The sequence below is a fragment of the Carassius gibelio genome, chromosome B8, assembly GCF_023724105.1.
Source record: "Carassius gibelio isolate Cgi1373 ecotype wild population from Czech Republic chromosome B8, carGib1.2-hapl.c, whole genome shotgun sequence".
Classification (NCBI taxonomy): Eukaryota; Metazoa; Chordata; class Actinopteri; order Cypriniformes; family Cyprinidae; genus Carassius; species Carassius gibelio.
The window spans coordinates 25,188,854-25,214,447 of NC_068403.1; the positions used below are offsets into that span (position 1 = coordinate 25,188,854).

General features: G+C 37.8%; 1 protein-coding gene across 4 annotated transcripts in view; it reads right to left on the reverse strand.

The window, feature by feature from the left end:
- Nucleotides 1-25,594, reverse strand: part of kansl3 (KAT8 regulatory NSL complex subunit 3) — a 28,389-nt gene continuing 2,795 nt past the window's right edge. The window contains exons 5-22 of one of the 4 annotated variants that reach the window (XM_052562462.1): nt 25,048-25,233; nt 24,808-24,939; nt 24,304-24,420; nt 24,008-24,106; nt 22,141-22,212; nt 21,977-22,051; nt 21,697-21,854; nt 14,699-14,762; nt 14,340-14,501; nt 13,438-13,594; nt 12,868-12,945; nt 10,679-10,858; nt 6,141-6,228; nt 4,993-5,117; nt 4,444-4,532; nt 4,125-4,335; nt 1,804-1,915; nt 1-538 (exon numbers count right to left, since the gene is read on the reverse strand). In XM_052562462.1, coding sequence (XP_052418422.1) covers nt 523-538; nt 1,804-1,915; nt 4,125-4,335; nt 4,444-4,532; nt 4,993-5,117; nt 6,141-6,228; nt 10,679-10,858; nt 12,868-12,945; nt 13,438-13,594; nt 14,340-14,501; nt 14,699-14,762; nt 21,697-21,854; nt 21,977-22,051; nt 22,141-22,212; nt 24,008-24,106; nt 24,304-24,420; nt 24,808-24,939; nt 25,048-25,233 — 2,121 coding nt within the window. In that variant the 3' untranslated portion in view covers nt 1-522. Of the gene's footprint in view, nt 539-1,803; nt 1,916-3,600; nt 4,336-4,443; nt 4,533-4,992; nt 5,118-6,140; nt 6,229-10,678; nt 10,859-12,867; nt 12,946-13,437; nt 13,595-14,312; nt 14,502-14,698; nt 14,763-21,696; nt 21,855-21,976; nt 22,052-22,140; nt 22,213-24,007; nt 24,107-24,303; nt 24,421-24,807; nt 24,940-25,047; nt 25,234-25,594 lie in introns of those variants that run through there. The other 3 variants (XM_052562461.1, XM_052562463.1, XM_052562464.1) reach the window with 3 other exon arrangements.

Below are 25,594 nucleotides of genomic sequence, written 5' to 3' on the forward strand. Positions count from 1 at the left end.
TCGTATTTCAAGCGCCTTGAATTTATTATCAGTATTTTGACAGTTTAATTATCCATTTCTCTCAGGCTCTTTATGGCTGTGAGGAAATGAAGCACAGGCTCTGCTGGCAAAAATCAAACAAACCTAAGATTTTATATTGGCAAAACATTTCATGAAATAGAATGGGAATTTGTTTTTTAAAGAATAAATCCAATAAATCAGTTTGTTCACATAAAGAATTGCTGTGAAAATATATAATAAAATGTGGGGAAATATAATAATAATAATAATAATAATAAATACAATAGGAAAATGTCTCATTATGTTGTACAGCCAGAGTGTAACAGAATAAGGGAAATAATAAAAAATGGACAAATGAATGTCACGTTTTCAGTCACATGTGTGCAAGAAGTGTCTATAGATGGCGCTCTTGCGTCTTCTTAGTCTTCAAGCCCGCTTTCTGCTTTTGATTCCTCTTGGTTCTTCTTTTGGATGATCATTGGAAGTGAGAATGATGCCGATTTCAGCTTTATATCGTCCATTTCAGAGTTTCTGGTCACTGCAAGATAAAACATTGATTGATCACATGACCATAACTATATAATACAGTGCTCCTGATGAGTGATGTTCCTAAAGTGATCATATTTCTTATAATGACAACACAATTTTTTTTTAACACAGACCAACTTCCATTTTATTTATTTATTTATTTATTTTGCATTCATTTATTTTAGGATGCCATTTAGCCTAAATGTGTTGAATATAAATGTAAATATATTTATATAAATTAATAAATATCAATTTGTGTATAAATGTGTAATTTTTGATGTGTCAAATTTAAAGTATTGATTTAATTAAAATACATTACTTGAACCAAAAATTCTGAAGCCAGTAATATATATATATATATATTTTAAAATAGATTTTAGATTAATTGTTATAACGTAATTAAAATAACACAATATATTATTTGAATAATAATAATAATAATAATAACAACAACAACATCGGGTGACCCACACAACAATAATTGTGAAATTAAAGATAATTATAAATAAACCCTCAAACGGGGAAATATAGTGATGTGAATTTAATAATAATTTTAGATTTTTGTCTATTATTTTTTATTTTTATCATTAGGGGAAATATGACATTCATTCATTAATTGAATCCATTCAGCAGTGACTCTTGTTCCTGTAAAACCACTAAAATACATCTCTACAAACTTTACTGAACTAAAGTTATACACTGCGGTCAGTCCATTACGAATACCTAAGCTGATCCAAAACAAAAATGACAAGCATATAATTATGCTCTTCTGAGTGATTAAGCAAATAATTACAGCACATCTCTCTGCATGGTCAATGAGACGGTTACTACAGCTTTCGCTCTGAGGACACACTGCAGAGCGAGTAAACAATAACATCATCTGACAGACAGAGAGAGAGAGGAGAAAACTCCACTAAACGGACTAATCGATGTTAATTAAAATCCTAAATGACTTTGATGAGCTCGTCTAATTTGTCAAACGTGAGGCAAAGCAGAGGGAGGCCTAATGCCACCGTGAAGCGACCTGCTATTCTGTTTGGATCTGCAACTCAGACACTCAGTGTGTTTGTGATTGTGTGTGTAGTTGTTTATGATAATGATGTTTATGTTGATGATGTAGCCTAAAAGATGTTTATCTGAAGGTGTAACAATGTAAACAGGTATTCTGTAAGGAGTAGGTTTATGGTTAGAGGATAGAAAACATCGTTTTGCCATTATAAAAGTAATAGAAGAAACGTGTGTGTGTGTGGTTTAGACACGGCGGGTCACACACACCTGGTGCTCTGGTGCGCTGCGAGCGGCGATGGCGCCCCCGTGTGGCTCAGAGCGGGAAATCTGCTGGGCTGCCCGCGCAACGTCACCGTGATAGTGGTGGGAGCTTTCAGTCCTGCACACAGCACACACACATTAACATTACACACACACAGTTCAGTTTCATGGGGACTTTCTATAGACACAATCCCCTGGTTTCACAGACAAGGCTTAAATAGTCCCAGACTAAAAGCTGTTTCAACTGAAAGAAACTGATTTAAACTGATGTTTAAAATATATCAGTGCCTTGGTTTTGTCTCAAGATAGACACCAGTAATGTTTTTTTTTTTTTTTTAATCGACGTTTATAAAAATGACTTCAATATCCTAATTAAACCATGGCCTAATCCTATTTTAGTCTAAACCCTGTCCGTGAAACCCAGTAATGAGTTTTACACTGTACCAACATAAGTTTTGAACTGTTTTAGTATAGGCTAAGTTACCCCTAAACTCAACCACTTCCTGCATTTCGTTACATTTTCCATAAACATCATGGTTTATAAGCAGTTTACACATAAATAAATAAATAAATAAAAATAAGATGTATTATTATACCAGTGGGGGCATAACAAGAACTCACACACATTAGGGATCTCATACTATGAAATATCCTAAAAAAAGAAAGAACACGAAACACGCCAGGGGGTACAACCCATGAAAAAATGGGAGTGTGCTATTAAAAATAAATTAAAGAACAATCTAACAAAAATGAAAAAGGTTTCATTAATTTGTATATTCATTAAATTTCATTAAATAAGTAGCCTAAGCCAACAAATACAAGAAACAACGGTTAAACAAGAGTTAAGTTGAATCAATTTGACTGTGACTTATTAAAATGACTTACATTACTTGTTGCCATGATTTTTTGATTATATTACCCGTAACATGTTCTGTACCCAATTAACAACCATTTTACAGATATAGCAGACAGCAGAGAAAGAGCGAGTGTTTACCTCAGCAGCAGCAACTTGTAATGTGATAATGTAAAGCACATTTACCATGAACAAGTAATTAATAAATTCATGTTTTCATACATGAAGCAGGTGAATGCAACTCATAGGAGCTACAATTTTAATTTTAATACACCGCCTATAAAGAATAGCCACTATAAAAGCAGAAACTAACATTTTTGTTGATCTTCTTTTGGAGGCATTTCATAGTTTATGCGCACGACTTACCACATAAAAATGAATCCTTGCTGATTTAATTATTTTGTAGCGTTTAGTCCAGCACATTCCAGTATTTGATAAAAGGATACCATTCTTTTCATGTTGTGTATAATCCATTTCGTGAACAATGTCTGTATGTTTGTGGGATGTAGCTGAAGGAGCCAGAGATAGAGTTGCATAATGAGCGTATGAACAGTAACACTATACTGCATACTATTACATACTACACACATGATTCAATCAATATTAAACATGCTATATGTTAGAATAATGCTACACATCTAAATACCCTTGCATTGTGAATCAAATTGTCTTAAATCTTGTCAATAAGAGCAATCCTGCATACTGCACAGTATACACCGTCTACATAAAAATACAAAATATTAGCATACCGTACACAGTCCAACACTTTGTATTGCATTCGACCAAACAACTATGTATTAATAATCCATAATTCGTTTTTTTGTTTGTTATTTATTTGGACTGTTTTTACATTGTAAACTGCTGCAAAAAATAGAGAACACTTATGCATGCAGTTGGGAGATGGAAACAGAAAACAGAATAATAATGACACAAAGAAGAGGTTGAAAAAATGGTTTGCTGTTGGGGATTTAATGAATGTCTTTGTGAGTAGAGCAAGCATTATGATTTACATACTCATCAAAAAAACAACAACAACAGGTAAACAAAGAGCAAAACTGAGAACAGAAGCAAACAGAAAAATGGAGCATAAAACAACAGTGAAGTGGTCACATTAAGCACGAACCAAGCCGCTGATGTGGGAATTGATCACGATTCTCATTTTAACAGCACTGCCATATAAATATTCTGGTCCTCTGGACGTTAAAGCCGTTTTGAGTTAAAGGCCGACCCCTAAAATGAACAACTTGCATAAAATGACATTAGTTTGTAAGCTGAAGATCACCCAATAAAGCTCTTTAAATGCTTTAAAATAAAAACAGTACAAATCTACACAAACGTTAATGGTACGTTTACATGCTCCGCTCAGATGCTTCTCATGGACTCGACCTTTGACCTTGCAGCTACTCTGGTGTCTCTACTCATCGCGGACGCCTCTGTTTGGTTCGCTGTGTCATCAGTGGCGACGAGGACGTACCCGTGCTCTGGCTGGAGACGTGGGCCAGTCCTGGCAGGCTGTGGGCTAGCTTGGCCAGGCCGCCGTTGGTGAGGAGCTGGTGGATGGCTGTGGTTTTGGTCATCCCGGATCCTGTGGATACGATGGGCACCGTCCTCACGAGTGTGCCGCTGCCGCCCGAGCTGAGCGAGCTCAACACCTGCCCCTGACTCTGCGGCTTCCCTCCGCAGACCTGAACACCACCACACACAGACACGATCAGGTGTGTTATAAAGAAAGCAATAGAGGTATTAGTCAAGAGATGCGTTTTGAAGCAGTGTTCTTGTGTGACGGCCGGCACCTGTGTGGTGGAGGGGACGCCTGGTGATTTAGTGTTGATCTCCTGCAGACTGAGGCTGAGGCCCTGCAGCAGACTACTGGCAGAGGGAGCTACACACACACACACACACACACACACACACACAAAAAGAGTCAGAGAGGTTGTGTTAATTAAGTATTCCATCATTTGCTCTCCAAGAGATCCTCTGCAGTGAATGGGTGCCGTCAGATTTTAATCGATGGATGGAGTGGTGGGGATTATTGCAGTGTTTTTATCAGCTGTTTGGACTCATTCTGTCGGCACCCATTAACTGCAGAGGATCTATTGGTGAGTAAGTGATGAAAAGCCTAGTTTCTCCAAAGATGTTCTGATGAAGAAACGGCTAATTCTGATTTTTGCATGAGCTATTCCTTTAAGGCGCAGTCACATTTACTTTTAATTTTACTCAATTAAAATTGTATGCAAATTTTGAGGATGTCAACTCGTGGCATATTCGACTTGCTTACTCATTATAGTATTTATTCTATTGATCTATATGATCTTGTTGGCAGAATGTAACGGTGGTGGCACCTTGCGCAGTGGCAGGGGCCTGAGCCTGGACAGGAGAGGAAGACCCGGACATCACGCTCCCCTGCAGGCTGTGAAACGGCCCTTCACTTGAACCCAAAGCTCCAGACACGTCTGCCAAACCTGACCTAAGAACACAAGACAATTGAATGATTTTTTTTCTTTCTAAAAGTTTATACAAGAGTTGTATGTATAAGTGGAAACTTAGAAAATACAGAGCAGATGCAGGGTAATGGAGTTAAGTGCTGGAACATTATCTGACCCTGGACTATAAAACCAGTCATAAAAAAAAAAATAGTAAAAAGAATTTGAAATGTATACGTCATCTTAAAGTTGAATAAATAAGCGTGGTTTGTTAGAATAGGACAATATCTGGCCGAGATAGAACTGTTTGAAAATACAGCATCTGAGGGTAAAAAAAAAAAAGAAAGAAAATATTTGTTAAAGTTGTCCAAATTAAGTTCTCAGCAATGCATATTACTAATCAAAAATTAAGCTGATACATTTACAGTAGGACATATACTAAATATCTTCATGGAACATGATCTGTACTTATTACAACCTAATGATTTTTGACAAAATAAAAATCAATAATTTTGACCCCTATAATGTATTATTAGCTATTGCTACTAATATACCCATGCTACTTATGACTGGTTTTGTGATTCAGGGTCACATATTTCATGCCATCACATAAATCACACAAATTTCACAACAAAAACCGCTATCAAAATATAATACAACAATCAGGTGATGTATCAAGATCTTCATTACACAAGAACACAAACAGCACTGCTCATTTCCTTCAGATCAAAATCCTGTTCACACCATCAGGAATGTTCCGTGGGAAAATTTGGTGTGAACCATTTTAATTTGAGTGAACTGCTGTAAATGCACTGTTCAGACCGACACAAATACAAAAATCTGAACAGCTGTTAAAAGCATGTAAATCCAAAGTAACCTGGGTATTACTGCTTTTCTGTAAGTGCCAATTATTGTCAGAAGGAGTCTGCATTTTCATTCACTTTTGTATGCATTTACTTGAACAGACAAATGGCATATGAATTTCAACTAGATTTTTGTGCATTTGTGTTGGTGTAAAGAGTGCCTTTGTTTCTCTTGTACAGTCTGGTGTGAAGAGATAAATGTACCTTTGTGCACTGAGAAGCTCCGACAGCTCTTTGGCCCCTGATACCGTCTGGCCCACCGTCAGTCCGAGGGGCTTTCCTGACAAACCCACTGCACACAGAACACCAATACGAATGTAAACACCTTAGTTTTATGTTCTCACAAGTTTATCTATTTTATGTACCGTATTTTCCTAACTATAAGTCACACTTTTTTTCATAGTTTGGCTGGTCCTGCGACTTATAGTCAGGTGCGACTTATTTATCAAAATTAATTTGACATGAACCAAGATAAAACATTACCGTCTCCAGCCGCCAGAGGGCGCTCTGTGCTGCTCATTGCTCCTGTAGTCTACACTGAAGACATAGAGCGCCCTCTCGCGGCTGGAGACGGTAATGTTTTCTCTTGGTTCTAAATAAATGTGACTTATAGTCCAGTGCGACTTATAGTCAGAGAAATACGGTAATACTTTTTTCCTTTTATCAAGGATTGGTACCAAAGATAACAGTAAAGGCATTTATAATGTTACAAAAGGATTTCCATTTCAAATAAATGTGGTTCTATTCAAAGAATCCTGAAAAAATCCTCAGGGTTTCAAAAAACAACATGCATGACAAACAAATGCTTTTTGAGAAGGAAATCAACATATTATAATTTCTGAAGGATCATGTGACACTGAAGACGGAAGTAATGATGCTGAAAATTATACATTTCAAAATATATTAAAAAAGAAAACAGGATATTTCAGGGCTCCATACTGTGGCCACTGTGTTTTCTGTTCTATAATTTATTAGTCAGTACATAATACAGCATTTGGATTATGCCATGCCACATCTTATTCTTTTTTTGTTAATAAACATTTTGCAAGCTTGCCATTGTATGTTTGCCATTGTATCCTACTGTTTTGTTGTTTATTTAGAATAACAATGAATCCATATTTTGTTTTGGTCTTAAAAAGTGAAAGGTGTGAAGATGAGAGCATAACAGACATTTATCTTTTTTCGCAACAAGCTAATTCGGAAGTGAAAATGTCCGAAGCCAGTCTTTTAACACAGCTAAAGGGGAACTCCCCTTCACAAAATCAAATCACAAATAATGCTATTGATGAAAATGAATGTGTTGAATGTTAACTATAAACTATGATAAAAGTTCATCAGCATGCATTGATTTATCCCATAGTGGATAACCAGTGCTCTCTTCTTTCAATACCACGACTGAACTGTCCTCTAAAACCATCGGGTATCATGTGAGAACTACAGTAGTAGTACAACTCTCAAAACTCACGTGATGAATTAGTAGATGAATGACTTTATTTATTTATGTACAAACTGATTAGGAAGTCGATTTGGAAGACTGTGAAATGTATTTGTTTTTAGTACACTTGACTTCACCAAAAAGCACAATACAAAATAATCAAAGAATCATATGAGACCCAGTAAACCATGAGAATATTATTTGTGACATTATAGAGTTGTTTTGTCTAGTGTGTAAAATTTCTAAATAAAGTAACTTAATTAAATTGTGAGGTTTGGAAAATAAATGTTTTGTTATTACACAGAGTGTAAAGTACCAAAACAAGGGACCGTTGAGAACCAACACCGAATTTCAGTTAAAATGTGAATGGTCCAAGACCCTATATAGTATATTGTAGTGTTGTCAAAAGACCCGGTACTTCGGTGCCAAGTCGGTACTAAAAAAATGAAAATGTGACGGTACCAGGTTTCTTTAAGTACAGCGATATGATTTCCACGAAGCAGAAAACGTGGACGGAATCTCATGAAAATGAAACTGACATCTTAATATGGACAGTCATGGAATTTGTCAAGGTTAGCATAAATTAAATCAAATCTCTGTATGGACCAGTAGCTGTAAATGTTAAGCCGCAAATGTTGGTTGAAATCTGAATCCTGCATGTTCTGCGCGTCTCTGTGTGAATGAATGAATGGCACTTCACAAGCATTTTACCATTTCATTTGAGTAACACCAGTGTCAAAATAAAAGTAGCCCGTCAAAATAAAAGTTTTACATGAAGGCATTGTGCTAGAAATATTACTACTATTTAGTAGAATGTATGTGAAACTGCTACTACCGTTTTATTTTTTAAACAATATTTCTTCCATGTTTACATTTTAATTAGAGCCCGACCAATATATCGGCCGGCCGATATTATCGGCCGATATGAGCTTATTGCATTTAAATCGGCATCGGCGTTTATAACGGCCGATGAAGCATGAGAAACCGAGTCTCATGCTTCACTCATGTTATGAGTGTTGCATAGTTTGGCCACCAGAGGGAGCTCCACAGTTGCAGAGAGTCTGCAACTTACTATAGAAGAAAGCGATCAGCCAAGCCACGGAGATGTACTGTACTGTTTTGACGGTGAGTCTGTCGTTCGTCATGTGAAATGATTTAGTTCATACACTGTATATAAAAATGGTGTGGTAGTTCTAGCTAACGGTCTTATCATTATCACTTTTAAATATTCTGTAACATCACTTACAGCCGCTAATGCATTGCTATATTAGATTAGCCACAAAGCTAATACCATGTTTATCAGTGGAAGAGCGCGAACGTTAATAAGATGTCAAACTATAACGTTAGCATTTATCTTATTTTAAATATATCTGCAGTGTTTCCCACATAATGACCGCGTAAGGGGCCGTTCACATATCGCGCCTAAAAACGCGTGGAAAACACTAGGCGTGCCGCTTTTTCCTTCTTTCTCGGGTAGAAGTGCTCCTGAGGCGCCTGCCTTTGCTAAGCAACCGTGACGTGCTCTCTCCATGAAGACGCGGAAATTTCAGCAAAGGATAAATGGATTTGCAGCACTAAAAATCGCTCGCAGTAGCTCTGCTACTAAATTTATTTCAAAATGGCAATCCATATACAGCTATGAACAGCTGTTCCTTCATCTTGGCTCAGTTTTCAACGTTGTTACGGGAAAGGATGAAGCTGATTGGTTAGTTCTTGTCACATGACCCACGGGGCACTTGCGGCATTCTGAAAAGTTAAGATGTTTTTAACTCGATGCGGTGCGGACGCGCCTGGAAAAAAACGGGCGCGTCGCTTCCCTGCACAAAGAGAAGAGGAGGAGAAATATAGTGTAGTTACAGTAACTACAGTAGGTGCGTCAGAAATGATTAAACCAAAGGGGACATGTAAATAAATGTGAGCTGAACACGATTTTTTTCTTTTTTACAGATTGTTTCAAGGCAGCTTTACAGACATAACAGGAAAATGTTGTAATAATATGGTTAAATATAAGTAGGTAATAGGTCATACCTATTGCTTGACAAATAAAATATATATATATATTTCTCATTTTTGCCTATGTAGGAGATCCCTGTTTATTATTATTATAATTCTATTGATGACATGAGTAATGATACATGGTGATATTATTAATACACATACGCTTATTCTTTCTCTGTCTCTCTTTCTGCCCTACAGATGGCTGAAAAAGGTGAATGCTGTAGCAGCAAAGTGTGGGACTACTTCTGCAAATACTTTAACTTTAGTATTATAATTTATTTACAGTACACACACAGACTGTTAAAACCAGCTTCAACTGGAAGAAAGTAAAAGTGTTAAATGTTTAAAATCAGACTGTTTTTTGATCATTAAAAAATATATACTTTTGATGTGCAATTGTTTAGTCATTGAGACCGTAATCTAAGGCTTTAAAAAAAAAAAAAAAAAAATCCTTTCTGGAAAATGGTTTATACAGCCCACATACATAGAACAGGCAGATATTTTGCTATTGAATGTTGTGTAAGCGCAGTCTATAGGAAATGGGTCTAATATCCAGTTTATTTTCAAAATCGGCTTATAAATCGGCTCTTTTCGAGTTAATATCGGCATCGGCCCCCAAAAATCCATATCGGTCGGGCTCTAATTTTAATAGAAAATCCCCTTTATTTATCCAAAAAAAAAAGGTTTACATTTCATTAAGACACATTTATCAAAAAAAAAAAAAAAAAAAATTTAAACAATTGTAAATAAGTATAAAGAATAGCATTGGTTTTATTTTTAGTGATGAAGTGTTATTTCTTTTTTTAATTAGAATATTTTTATGTTTTGCTTTGGTACCGAAATTGGTATTGGTTTCGGTACCGAATACTGAAATTTTGGTACCGTGACAAAACTAGTATATTGTAAATAATGTATTAGTACAGGAAACTAGTAGTAGTAAACAGTGGTGAGACATTGTCTCATAAAGGAGATAACGTGTATGTTGTGTGGATCTGATGTCTAAGCCTAGCTTACACAAGCAAAAATTATTAAAACAATGGCTTAACAACAGACCTGAAACCCAAGTTCACCCAAAAACGAAAATCGTCAACGTTGCACCAAACCTGTATGAATTTCTTTCTTCTGTTGAACACAAGATATTTTGAATAAAATAAATGTGGAAAAGTAAATTACTATTTTCATTTTTCTGTGAACTATAAAGTCATCAATCTGACTGAAAACTGCATAAAATGAATATTTTCTGATTCCGCCCAATCAATACACCTCATACAGTGTAACCAGCACTCAGTGGGCTGAACAGTTTCATTACCTTCCTGAGAAGTGGATCCAGCCGTGTTTCCCGCCGCGTCTCCGTGGGAGACGATGGTGACTTTGATCTTGGCTCTTTTGGAGGCTTTAGTGGGAGTGGGACTAGGAGTCTGTCTTCTCTTGAGGTTGAGCCTCAGGTCGTCTCGGTCCAAACCCTCCACCTGCTCACTGGGCACCGGCACTGAAACAAAAAATGATGAAGGGGTAAGCATCAACAGTCTCAAGCTCACTGAGGGTTCAGAAGGTGCCAATACAGGGAATATAAAATACCGCAGTGGTCTGTGGGTACAGATTAAGATGCTTCCGATGCATTCAGACCCAAAGTCATTTCAACATCAGTGTATACTGTACCGTACATATTTTGTAGTTTTGACGAGCATCTTGCAAAGTAGTAAAAACTTCAAATCTGATAAAAGGATTTAGAGAAATGTGTGCACGAAATGATCCATGTTAAATGTCTAGTATCTAACATTTTACATTTTGACCAAGGAATTTCATTTTGGTGCATCATAGTTATTGTACCACTAAATAATAAATAAACAATAGCTGATACATAAGTGTTGAGCCTATATAAACTTTCTGTTGGCTGATGCGGATATCTTAGAGAGCAGGGTGGCCCATGGGCGATATAAAGCCAATATCTCAAGATTTAATTTTAAGATAGTTTAATTATAGCGTGAATAATTAAATATATATATAAAAAAAAAATTTTCAAAAAAAATTACTGATATAGTTACAAATAATGTACAGATTCATCTGAAAAAAACTAACTTTATATAGAATTTTATAAGTATATTTAACAAGTACAGAAGTTATTAAAAACCTGAATAAAAACAAAGTAAGCACTAACCAGTAATGTACTCGGTAATCTGCCTGATCGGTGTGCACTAGCCAGGTGATATTTTACATACAGCACACAGTGAATATGGCAGTGGCAAACTACATGAGCGCAGCATAGATTGAGACCAAGGATTTAATGTTGCTTGCGTGTGCATGTTCAGTGACATTTGAACTCTCCTGTCTGCATCTAATTAACACAGGATCCTTTGCATGGATGAACCATAACACATATTTAATGCAGGTTACAATGCACACTAGAAGATCTAACAGCTGGCTTTGCAGAAGCTTGCTATTGTTTATTAGATATTCAAAAGACTTGAGAATGCCGACAACATATGAAAATATTTTACTATAGGGGATACCTTTCAATTATTAGACATATCTTTAAAACAAAGACATTAATGAAGAGAGAATGAGAGCTGGGTTTTCAACTGTCAAAATAAAAGTCCTGTTTTAGACCCTTATCAGCCAAACAGAGAAACATTTTGGTCAATGGCAATAGTTTAAAAATGCAGTGGCTATTTGCACTAAGTGAGTATAGCATTTTGTGATGTGTTTTTAACTCAAGTGCAAATAGCTATAGATTATATTTACATTATGTTAAAATAACAGGATTTTCTGCTGTTTATACCAATTATTGCAAATAGCGGCAATGATCTGCACCTCAGTTTTGTAGTACATTATAAAACAGTATGCAATAATGTTTTGAGTATAAATTATAATTTTAAATTCAAATTATTAAATGGATGCCACCTTACTGGCCAATAAAGCCCTCCCTACACCTACCCTAACTCGACCCGATACTTTATTCTCAAATTTTCGATAATTTCCGTCATTTTTATTGAACATAAATGCCTTTCCGAAGTAAAACAAGATTTGAAAAGGTCTCGGGAAAAAAGTTTTGCAAAAGTGGATTCGATCTTGTCAAAAAGACTGCGATACGCTTAGCTTCTGCCAACAATGCAGGATATTTGCACTTAGTTTAAATAGACACTGCTTAATCAAATAAATAAACAGGCCTATGTGATTTATCAGTCAAATACTACTTTAAATGTTTTGAAGGGTCAAAAGCCTAACAATGCACACGTTCTGTTAGGAAGAAAAAAAATGACTCGTTTTATTTTTTTCATTGATTTGATTTAAGATGCATTTTGCCAAGAATGTAAGGTTTGCAAGCAGTCATTACTTTAAGCATTCGCTACTGTTAGTGCCTTTAGCAAACACAAGCTGGTGAAACCGTAAAAGTGACGTGACACAGACAAGACAAACTATTTTTAGCAGAGAAGGCAAGATGAAAGGGGCAGACTGATGGACGACAGAAGGAAAAAAAAGAGATTGATAGATACTCACCAAAGAGACATGATGGGCTGCCAGGAGGAATGCTTTTCCTCACCAGCATATTATGTTTCATAAAAGCAGCGAACTGAGCTGTAGCCAACGGAAGACAAAGATGGAGAGAGTGAAGAACGAAAGTAGAGGGGATAGAAAAGACAGGAATCACACACAACATTACAGCTTGATGGGATCTGAGATTCTCCTCAATACAGGGAGGACGTGCCTGTAAATCCCAGAGGGTTAACGTTAGCTCTTCAACTGTAAACGGCGTAGCCCTCATCATTTAACATGCACAGGCATCAGCAGAACAGCTAGGGGTTAAAGAGGCCCATCAGGTGTAACCATGACTCGGTTATGCAGATACACACAGGACAAACTCGCGTTCAAATACAAAAATAGAGTTAAAGGAAGGGGACAAGAGACATTACTACTGGATTTTTTTATGAGTAATGTAAAAAAATGGTTGCCAGTTTTATATTTCATGGATCATTTATCCCACTAGGCAAAAATAACCAAAAATAACAGCACATTCAAAAATGCATCCTGTGTGTGGGGTTCTGGGGCTGAATCTGTGCATTTACACACCTTGTGCTTGCTTGTGTGTGAGCACAGTTCCTGAGCGCTGCATGTGGGTCTTCAGCAGCTGTGTGGCAGTAATGAGACTGGATTTCTGAGCTGGAGAAAGTCCCACCATCTTGGGTTTGGGGCTGGCTGTAGGACTGCTGCAGACACTGGACATATCCTGCAGGGAAAACATGATTGCAGAGGTCTGAATTACTTCACATGATCCACGGCCTCTTTATATGAACTAAAACTAAGTTCTGATTGGTTTTAGGCATGTTCACATGTGGTTACTAGAGTTTTTGTAGGGCCCTATGAATTCGGTGAAGTGGAAAAGGCAGAGAGAAACACTGAATTCTCGCCTTATACCAAAGAGAGCAGAGCTGTACACTTCTTTAAAAAGAATTGTTATCTAATAATAATAATAATTTGTATTATTATTACTTTAAAGAATTTTTTTTTTCAATGTTTTACATTTAAAGTGCAAATCTCTGTTCAGAAACTTTTTGCCAAAAATATGAAATAAAAAACACGTTTATTTAAAATCATAAATTCTAAAAAGCCTTTATAAACTCAATTAAACAATCTTTTAGATTATTACAATTTAATTAAACCATTAAAACAGAATCTAAAAAATAAATGGAAAACATGGAATTAGAAAAAAAAAAACTCCACAAGTGTATTTATTAAACTTGTAATAAATTGTTATTTTATCAATTAATTATTATTATTATTTTTATTATTACTTAATTTTACCATTACAACAGAATCCAGAAAAATTTAATAAAAAATAAAGCCAGGGAAAATAAAGCAAAACATAACAGAATAGATGTTATTTATGAAGTTGAAGATAAAGCTGACAAAGTTTACACATATCTCCTGATGTATCCAACATTCACCTCTGACCCAGATGGAGAGATAGGTACCCTCACAGCAGGTGAAGAAGGTCGTGACCTCTCAAGGTCAAAAGGCAGCTCACGGCGAGGTTTCTTCTTCTTCTCAGCATCCAAATCTCGAGTTTCACCAGAGCCGTGGCCATGGCTCTCAGTACGGGTCAAAACTCCTGTCAGAAAATCAACTATCTCATCCTGAAAACAAAGGAAAAGAAAAAGACTATAGCATTAAGAATATAGAGAACACACATGACAGATCACGTATCAGAGCAAACGTTTCAAATCAGCTTTCCCTAAAATTTGCCTCTGTTTTTCCTCTGGATGACCCGTGAAATCATGCTTAACTGATTTGAATACTAGAAATGTGGCAAAGAGAAGTGAGAAGCACTGACCTGAATGCAGCGATCCACCATGGTCTGTGTCAGGCCTTCGGTCTTCATCTTAGTGGAGTTAATCCTGTAAAGAAAGCAGAATGCTTTCAACCAGGGCTGGGCGATGTGGCCAAAAAAAATATCACTATTTTTTTTTCCATATCAGTCGATATTGATAATCACGATAAATGTCAATCTTTATTTCTTTCAAGTTTAAAGCCAGATTTTTGTGGAAAAGTGCAAGTTGTAGAAAGCAAACCATTGATTTTCCTTAAGGAAATGAATATCTTAATAGAAAAACGTATTTTTTAGTTTGTGTATTTAATATCATTTCAAATCAAGAAACCGGTTTGTGCTGCCTGATAATATTTATAACTAGAAAGTACATTTCCTGAAGAAAATGTGAGTGGTGCTTGCAGTGGCAAAACTCGCCCCTCTGTTGCTAGGGTGTTGCAATGAGGTTGCTAGGGTACATGGGGTGGTTGCTAGGTTAGTTGCTAGGGTCCCCATGATGGTTGCTAGGGCCGTTGCTAAGGTACCCAGGGTGGTTGCTAGGGTAATCGGGGCGGTTGCTAGGGTCCCCGTAATGGTTGCTAGGGCCGTTGCTAAGGTACACAGGGTGGTTGCTAGGGTAATCGGGTAGGTTGCTAGGGTGTTGCTATGTGGTTGCTAGGGTACTCAGGGTGGTTGCTAGGGCGGTTGCTAGGGTCCCCATGATGGTTGCTAGGGCCGTTGCTAGGGTACCCAGGGTGGTTGCTAGGGTAATCGGGGTGGTTGCTAGGGTGTTGCTATGTGGTTGCTAGGGTACCCGGGGTGGTTGCTAGGGCGGTTGCTAGGGTCCCCATGATGGTTGCTAGGGCCGTTGCTAGGGTACTCAGGGTGGTTGCTAGGGTAATCGGGGCGGTTGCTAGGGTGTTGCTATGTGGTTGCTAGGGTACCCGGGGTGGTTGCTAGGGCGGTTGCTAGGGTCCCCATGATGGTTGCTAGGGCCGTTGCTAGGGTACTCAGGGCGGTTGCTAGGGTAATCGGGGTGGTTGCTAGGGTGTTGCAATGTGGTTGCTAGGGTACCCGGGGTGGTTGCTAGGGCGGTTGCTAGGGTCCCCATGATGGTTGCTAGGGCCGTTACTAAGGTACCCAGGGTGGTTGCTAGGGTAATTGGGGCGGTTGCTAGGGTGTTGCTATGTGGTTGCTAGGGTACCCGGGGTGGTTGCTAGGGCGGTTGCTATGGTAACCTGGGTGGTTGCTAGGCAGTTGCTACGGTACTTGGGGTGGTTGCTAAGGTGTTGCTAGGCGGTTGCTAGGGTGTTTTGGCTGGTTGCTAGGCAGTTGCTATGGTCTCCTGGGTGGTTGCTATGATGTTACTAGGTGGTTGGTAGTTGTCACAGATGGTCACTATGTAGTTATTATAGAGTTCTTAGCCCATTTGAGCACTTAGCTAATCACTATTAGCATGTAGCTAATCACTGCTAGCATGACTAGCATGTTGGAAGTCCAGTGTGCTAGCATGAGTCAAAAAATCCAACCGCCATGTCTGTGCGATGTTCTGATGCAGAGATATAGGTCGTGCAAAACAGTTGCTAGGGTACTCCGTTTGGTTGCTATGGAGTGGCTTGGCAGCTGCCAATGGTGATACTCCAAAGGCTGCTCGCCAATATAAACCAACCCCCATGCCTCTACGATGTTCTGATGCGGAGATATAGATCTTGCAAAACGGTTGCTAGGGTACTGTGTTTGGTTGCTAGGGAGTGGCCTGGCAGCTGCCAATGATGATACTCCAATGGTTGCTTGCTAATATAAACCAACCCCCATGCTTCTATGTCTTTCAGATGTTAAGATATCTCTCTATACTTTGGGTTGCTAGGTAGCTCTTAATGGTTGCTAGGGCGTGGCTAGGTTATCTTGAAGGAGATACATGATTGGCCGTTTGCTTCCCGAGTCAAACGAGCCCACCCTCATGTTTCTATGACACTTCTATCCAAAGTTATTCATTTGATCTTTTTCAATGGAAGTCTATGGGGCTTGTTGCTATGGCGCTCTATATGGTTGCTAGGGCGTGGCTTGATAGATTCAAAGTGATCCTGAGAGACTGATTGGTTGCCTGATTCAAATGAGCCCACCCCCTTGTCTCTATGACACTGTCATCCTGAGTTATGTTCAATACAAAATCCCTGTATAACTTCCCATAGTAGGAAAAACACACTGTTTCATGGGCGATCCCTCACCATAGTATGTCTATGGGGAACTTTGGGGGTCTCTAGCGCCCCAGGGGTACAACTTGTACGCCTCTGCGAGGTATCCTCTCGCACAGCTTGATAGCCTCTCCAAATGTGGTGATTCACATGTTTCTGCGAAATTCTCTCTCTGCGCTACGATTCGTCAAAGTTGGCCGTAATGCATTGTCTATGCGATTTTTCGGCCGATATTTCGCCCGGTGTACGAACATCGTACGCCCGATCGCTTATAAAAGTCATAGCACACCATTCCCGAATAGGCCGCACGATTTGACGCCTGTTTCATTGGTCTGTGACGAAAACTGCGGGACTAGTTACGCGCCGAAATTTGTACGGAAGAATAATAATAATAATAATAAGTATGTGAGATAATAGTAGTAGTGCTTTGCCTCCGGCAAGCACCACTAATAATATTACTTTTTTTATCTGTTAGGAATGCACATTTGATAGTAGTAGCAGCTTGAGATAGGATGCTATAGTAGCATCATTTAAAATCATGACAAACAGTTAAAACCACACATACAGCATACCTTAATAACATGGTAAAACTATAACTATGGTTTTTAGGTATTTGTATGAAAAAAAAAACAAGTCTAAACGGCTAAATTCACACATGCTGCAGCTTAATTGCAAAAAAAAATAAAGTAATTATATTCCATTACTATTTAATTGGTGATTTCAAACAATTCATTGTGATTAATCACATCCAAAATAAAAGTTTGTGTTTGCATACAATATGTACAGGTGCATCTCAAATTAGAATGTGGTGGAAAAGTTCATTTTAGTATTTGAAGTAGTTTAAGTCTTTGGTTCTTTTAACTGTGATGATTTTGGCTCACATTTATATTACATACATATATATATTTATATAAATAAATATAATAATAATGTGAGCAAAGAAAGAATCTCATTGTAGTTTAGTACATGACGACAATAAAGTTCTTGGATTATATATAGATATAGTAAGAATCTATAGTCTGCACTGACCCAGATTCCACTCCACAATGTTTGATCATGCTTCTTTGCCAATAATTTGGCTTAATTATTATAGTGAAGAAGAAAGTCAATAGTTATGTTGTTTGTAGACCATTTGGCATGATCACATCCTGAGCAATTGGTGACCAATTGTAGAATGGGAGCAGGTGTGGGACACGGAGAACCACCTCAGACAAAGAGGTGTCAGAACTACATTAACACAGTTACAGCTGTTACAACAAGAGCAACTTCATTTACATGAAGGAAAATGTATAAAAGTTTTCAACTTAGGATGTTCTGGGTTCATTCTGAGTCTGTTGAACCCAAGGTACTACATGTACTTTGTCCCTGCTATGCTGCAATAAACATCTTCATCAAGATCTTCAACGTCCCCATCACTTTTTCTTACATTGGCGAGCCACCCACCGAGGGATTTCCAAAAAGCAGAAAAAGGTATGAAAGCGGTTTCTTTCTTTTTGCTGGTGTTGACAGGGAATTCCCTCGGTTTACAAAATAAAATAAATCTAAAAAAGAAATTGTAAGGATAGAAGAGAATCTAGTTAATTCAGTATTGGCAGGAGGAGTTCTTAAGCCTATTCTGTACAAATTCTGTTTAAGATTCTAATGGAACTGAATCAGCCCGACGCAGTGTGGTAGCAGAGTTGTATTGGGATTGTTGTTTCTAAAGTAACTGAAACGGAGTTGTAAAATTCCAACGCAAATGGAACCGAGTTAGTTGTTTTGCCCAACATACTGTGGCAAAGTTAACGGTTTTAAAAATAAAACATAAAACCCAAAGTACTGTGGTTTTGTCCATGTACTGTGATAGGGTTACATTTTTAACAGTTTAGTGTTGAGAGGTGTAAAGGTCATTGCACACTGACTCTGAAATTTTTGTATGCATTTTTTTCGTATTTGTGATCCAAAAAATGGTCACGCACAGAGACCTTGCACACTGAGTCCGACTCACCATTCACCACCACCAAAATGCGTTTTTTTACATTCTATGGTTTTTACGTATGCGAAAAACGCAGAGAATCGAACCTGTTCTGAATATTTTTTTGATGGACAAAAGTTTCGGAGGCAGTGTGCAAGCATGATAGACATAACATGAGGTTGAATAAATTTTTTGACGTGCAAAAATTTTGCATGCGTATTTCAGATTTAGGCCTTAAGGCTCGAAGGAGCATGGCCGTGTCCGGAGAAGTGAAAATTTTGGTTTAGAAGCCTGATGTAGCATGGCTGTTTTATTAATTTGCGTCCAAAGCACAGGGATTGTGAATAATTAGATTAACAGGTATATATATATTTAAAAAAAAGCAACTAGATAAAGTTCAGTCAGTGTAGGAAAATAAGCCTATTGATTTGCTGAACACAATTAAACAAGATTGTGAAAATGTAAGAGCTGATGGTTAAATACATAGCTAAGCACAGCTCTGTAGGAATGTTTGATGGGATAGAGAAGGCAGATGACCCCTACGAGTGGGCTATATCTCAATTCAAAAATTATCCCAAAATACTGGGTTACTAAGAAAAGATTTGAAAAAATGAAAACCGAAAACAAGTTGCTTAATTCTTAAGTCAGAGGCTATGTCACATCATTGAGAAACTGTGAGGCTGAAGAGATCATTTTGAAGGAACAGACAGTGAAATTGAGAAAAGGAATTTCAAAGTCCAAAACATTTAGATGTTTGCATGAAGGGAATAAATGCAAGGAAGCCTTTAGTCAATGACATCAGTCTTTAGATGATTCTGTGAGGATCCCAATAGCACCAGTGTGAACCAGACAGACTGGAAATGAGAGATTTCTTGATCAAAGAAATGACAATGGCCAAGCTGTTAGACAACGGTCTTTTATGGACTTCAAAAGACTTGTTACAGCAGTGGGTACTTTTCACTCTGATAACATGGATCCTGTAGAGTTTTTGTCAAAACTGGATAAGGTGGTGGATGTATATAGTGTGTCAGATAAAGATGCTTGTAGACTTCTTATGATCTGCATTCCTCGCTCATTAACTAGTGCTCTCTCACCAGAGGTTCGTGACAAAATAGCAGACAAAGGTGCAAGGAGAGATTCTCTACTTAAACTTGCTGGGACTAATTTGGTTAACTTGAAAAAGATAACTGTGGTGACAATGCAAATTGGAGAGCATCCTCTAGCATTTGCATCCAGGTTGTGGGAAATGTTCAACTGTTACAGTGGTTTGCCAAATGCAACTAAACAAAATCTCACATTTAAGTCTGCATTAATTGCACAAGAGTTGTTCACACATGCGAGAATCCATTGTTATGCATGTAGATGTAATTACACAATACGAACAAATCATTTCCAAAACGAGACAGCATTTCAATGAAAGAAGTCAAATGAAAGCTGTATAATCTAGACATCCAGTCGCTGCATTTGGCAGGAGAGAATGTTCTAGATTATCTAATGGTTTGCATCAGAGAACAAAGAGATTAGAAAGATTTAATTCAGAAGGTGTTACTCTCTGTTATACATGTGGAAAAATGGTCACATTGCTAGACTTTGTCAAGACAATGAAATACCTCATTAAATATTCTTGTGGGGGAAGGGGGGCAACATCATCTTTTTGGTCTCATTTCAGGTATAAGCATCAAGATTTAAAATGTGTACCCTCCTGGAGAAAGATGATCTAGTCATCTGAAGAACACGGATAGGAAAACCAGTGGAGCCACGGGACTTACAGAAGAGAAAGGACGTCTTAAAGAACAGAGTGATCATCAGAACTAGAAATCGAGAGATTTCCAGACCTACAAGTTCCAGAACTCCAAGCCTAAATGATCTAGAAACCCTGAGACCCAATGGCATGAACGGACCTGGTGGAACTTCACAAACTGCAACAACAGCTAGAAGGACTTTTCCAAACTGAAGTGAATGGCCAAAGGAAAAGAGAAACAAAGAGATGAAACCATTTTCAGAGACTGTGGAAAGCTGTCTTATCACCAAGATGGAAAACAAGAAATGAGAAAACACAGACTCTCTGCACATGACACCAGAAAGAGACAAAAATATGCGTACTCCAATGCAGAACATTGTCTACTGAATGTACACGTGGAAAAAGGACGACCACACTGAGAAAATAAACACAATGCAAGTGACAAAATGAAAACACAAAAACTCACAGACACAAACACAGACAGACACTAGGCTTGTACTGTCCTCATGTTGAGTACATTTAGAAAATGTTGCTTGTTATGTCTCTAAAAGTGCTCCACTCCTTAACCGCCCAAAAACATGTTTGTATGTCATTTTGCCAAATGTGAGGCAAGTCCCTATGATAACTTTGCCTAACTGGATGGAGCGATAACCAGTGTGCATGAGGTGATTGCCCAATGACGGGTAAGATTCTTCTTTAGCCAGAGGGGGACAACCTAAGGCATGGCTTCACCGCCCATGGGCACCTACCCAGGAAGAGATGTGTAATCTGTGAAACGGGAGTGAGTGTGATGCTTCTTTTGGGCCAAGAGCATCAGAGGGGGGACTGTAAGAATCTGTAGTCTGCCCTGACCCAGTTTCCACTCCACAATATGTTTGATCATGCTCATTTCCCAAAATGGCTTTATTATAGAGAAGAAGAAAGTCAATAGTTATGTTGTTTGTAGACCACATAGACGTGCTGTTTAGTAGCACCTTCGCACAATATATTGAACGTTTATCAAACTCTACATATCGATTTATAGAGGAAAATTATTTCGAGATAATTATCGTTATCGAATTATCGCCCAGCCCTACTTTCAACCAGTCTAAACAGACATGTATAAAAACATGTGTGAATGTCTGAAGACACAAACCTCAAGTTGTCATCTGACCCTCCAACAACTACCATGCTGTTATCAGCCTGAATCTTCTCCCTGAACTCCTCCATGTTCTCAGGACTGCACTGAAGAGCGTTCTGACCGACCACAAACAGCACTGGAGTCTTCATGTCCAACAGAGGATCATCAACATCCTGACAAACACAATACTTTAATTCTATACCTCAGCCAGCAATGTTAAATGTATCTGCTAAATGTTTTCATGCTTCTTATCATGGCAAGAAGCAGTGAGAAACTATGAACCGTTTCCTCTTACCCCTCGGGGCCCACTGACGGTTTGGAGAGGGAAACCCAAACACACAATAGCAGTCACATACTCCATAAGGGACACCTGGATGCAAACACAGACATCTATAAATTTCTCAGTTTACAGCAGAACATAGATGACAAATCAGAAAACTAATGTTAAGAGAGACTTACATGACAAGAGATCAATGAGCCCACATTCCAGCCCACCAAGATAATCGGCTTGTGAGGAAAGTGACTGTGAACCTAGAGCAAAAAGTTAACAAATCTTTAAATACACCACATGATTTGTTTATTATTTGTTATGTCATCACCCAAGATTAATTTTATGGCAAGAATAGAATAATTGAAAACACAATGACAAATAATAAATGTGTGCAGAGTTTTAAGAATATATATAAACTACATAATATATTTTTGGGGAAATTAAATGCAGGACATTTTGATAAAATATACTTAATTAGTTTATAAATGATATACAAGAATTAAAACAACATATATATTAGGGCTGCTACCCAAAAGTCGTCCAGAAAAGGCTCGGTCAACCAAAAATTTGATTAGTCACAGAAAGAAAAAAAAAAAAAAAAAAAAACACTGGCGAAGTCATGCAGTTTGTGACAGACAGATCGTTAAAGGCTGGTCAATGGTAATACAGTACATTGGGCAGGACATCCAAACTCTTGACTATCATTCATCGACTTTAAATATGGCTTATGATCTGAAATATGTAAGTATTAGCAACTTTACATGGTCGCTCAATCTAATGATAACCTAGAGAAATGTGCACTTCAGTGTCTGTGCGGAGAGTGGAAGCTGAATAGTAAGTGCACTCACAATAACAACAAAACATTGTGCTTTTGTGAACTTGAGCACGAATCTCTGAAACTCAGTGTATACTTGCCTTACAGACATGAAAAACATATATAGAGTGTAATGTCTACTTTCAAATGAAAACAAATTCAAATAGAAAACAAATATCCTCAGATTATGTAATCAATATGAAACATGCATATAGATGCATCACTACTGAGGAGATTATATGAGTCTTGTCGCCGACTTCATCTCTTATGCTGAAAACAAAGAAAGTACTTGTTTATCAATAAAATATAAAAATGTTAATGCAGTTTCCTTAATGTTTTTCCTTGAAACATTCATAATCATTACTTCTGCCGCTGTGCTGTGGCAAGCTTTGTGCATGTGCTTGAGAGCTTGTAGGCTGTGTAGGCAATTAGAGGCACATTACCGTATTTTCCAGACTAGAAGTCACACTTTTTTTCATAGTTTGGCTGGTCCTGCGACTTATAGTCAGATGCGACTTATCAAAATTAATTTGACATGAACCAAGAGAAAACATTACTGTTTACAGTCACGAGAGGACGCTCTATGCTGCTCTTTGCTCCTGTAGTCTACACTGAAGACATAGAGCGCCCTCTCACGGCTGGAGACGGTAATGTTTTCTCTTGGTTCTTGGGTCTAAATGAATGCGACTTATAGTACAGTGCGACTTATATATGTTTTTTTCCTCGTCATGATGTATTTTTGGACTGATGCGATTTATACTCTGAAAAATACAGTATAATGATTTAAATGGCTTGTTAATAAACATGCGATTAGTCGACTAAAGGCTTGTGCACACTGGAACGATTATCGCAGATGTTTAACACCTCGTGACTAAACAAAAGGTGCCAATGTGAGTGTTCACACTGACACGCAAGACGGCAGGTGTGAAAGCGTTATTTTTTTTTTTAACGCCTTGGGCTCACTAGATTAAAAACTGGCCGACCAATGAGTTTGGCACTTCAGATCAAATAGGATTCGATGTGTACCGGGGTATTTCTGTTTTTAATTAAGCAGCATCTAATGTCAGGGAGTGAATTTTCATGTTCACTTGGCACATCGCCAGCGAAAATTGTTTGTATATTAGTACAAATACGCATAGAAACATGTCTCGAAAAATGCTCACGATAAGAGTGTGTGATAATTGTTCCAGTGTACATGAGGCTTAATGCTTAAAATAAATGACTTGTGTGTTGTTTTATACCTCAATAACTTTTCCTCTGACTGTGCCAATCATGTGCTCTAAACACTGCGCGATTCCGATGTTGGCTCCACTGCCCACATGAACGTTAATGGGAATGACCTGAATCACCAAAAACAAAACACTGAATCAGTTTTATTTGAATCAGAACCTAAAATGACTATCAATGAGAACATTTATAAAGTATTTTAATTTACAAATTAAGCTAATCTAAACGAAGTCAAGCCTAAATCAGAAATTATGATGTACACAAAATCAAATTGTATGCGACAGCTGTATTTGCCTGTTATTTTGCATACCTTCCCTAGACAGGACAGCTGAGATTGCCAGAATCTCATTCGTCGAGAGGTAGAGAAGGCGGGGTTTGTTGGTCCTGATGGAGCGATCAGGATCAGGGGGGAACCAGGAAGTTTACTCTGAAAAAATAAACATAAATATTCAGAAAACAGACATTTCCAGTTAAAGTCTTTTATATTACAGATATCCTACCACAAATAAACAATTTGGTGCATATTCTGATACAAATTCATATGCAAACAAATAATCCACTGCACTACAACCTGAAAGGGTTGTTTTTGCTTGTTTTTTACAGTTCTACTTAAAGAAACTACACCTCTTACTAGATACCTTTTATTTGCAAAAAAAGTAATACTAATCTGATGACAGAAGGCATATTGTAGATTGCATTCAACAGTTTTATTGGGAAAAATTTGATTGTGTTGATAATTTAGATTCCATAAAAATCAAATATGATACTGTATAGGGATAAGAGGAACTAAAGCAACAAAAAGTGCAGTACATACTGGTTTGTTGTGTGAAAGCACACCCACAGCAGGGTCCCATGGCCGCTTAAGGAGCAGAGAAAGAGCCTCAGCCCCTGCCGCTCCTGTTTTTACAGAGGATGACAGCAACATCCTGTCGATCAAGGAGGGTACCTAAAAGGGTAAATGTGGAGATGTCACAATCTGAATTAAAACCATCTTCTGTAACTATGGAGTCTACACAAACAGTGGTAATATAATAATAATAATAAGGCATCCCACCTTGCTTTTGAGTGTCTGCAGTACATCAAGGTAAGCTGCCAGCATAGCAAGACTCAAAGACTCCACAAGTGTGCTGTGAAGCCAATGTGTCAGCTTTATGTCCCAGTTGATGCTGGCCAGAGCATGGCGGACCTTACGAGCACATTTATCCACCGCTATCCTGCGTAAGACAGGTTCATTACAGGCCTGTGAAGAGCAGAGAGACAGAGAGTGAGTGAGAGAACATTTGCATTAGAACAACCATCTATCCATCATCATGTTTCTCATTTGGTTTTAGGACAGGTCTGCTCTGACAGCAGCTGGTCTTTGTTTTGTATTTTATTTTTCTGGATTCTGTGTTTTCTGATTTATTTCAACTTTGACATGTTGTGATGAAGGTCTTCAGTTCCCAATTTGAGTTGAATTACTGAAATAAATGAACTTTTCCACGACGTTCTAATTTATTGAGATGCACCTGCTCAGTCTAAGACCACCACTATTATAGCAAGTCAAACAGCCTTTGATAAAAAAAAAAACAACAACATTTAACTGAAAGAAAAAAAAAAAA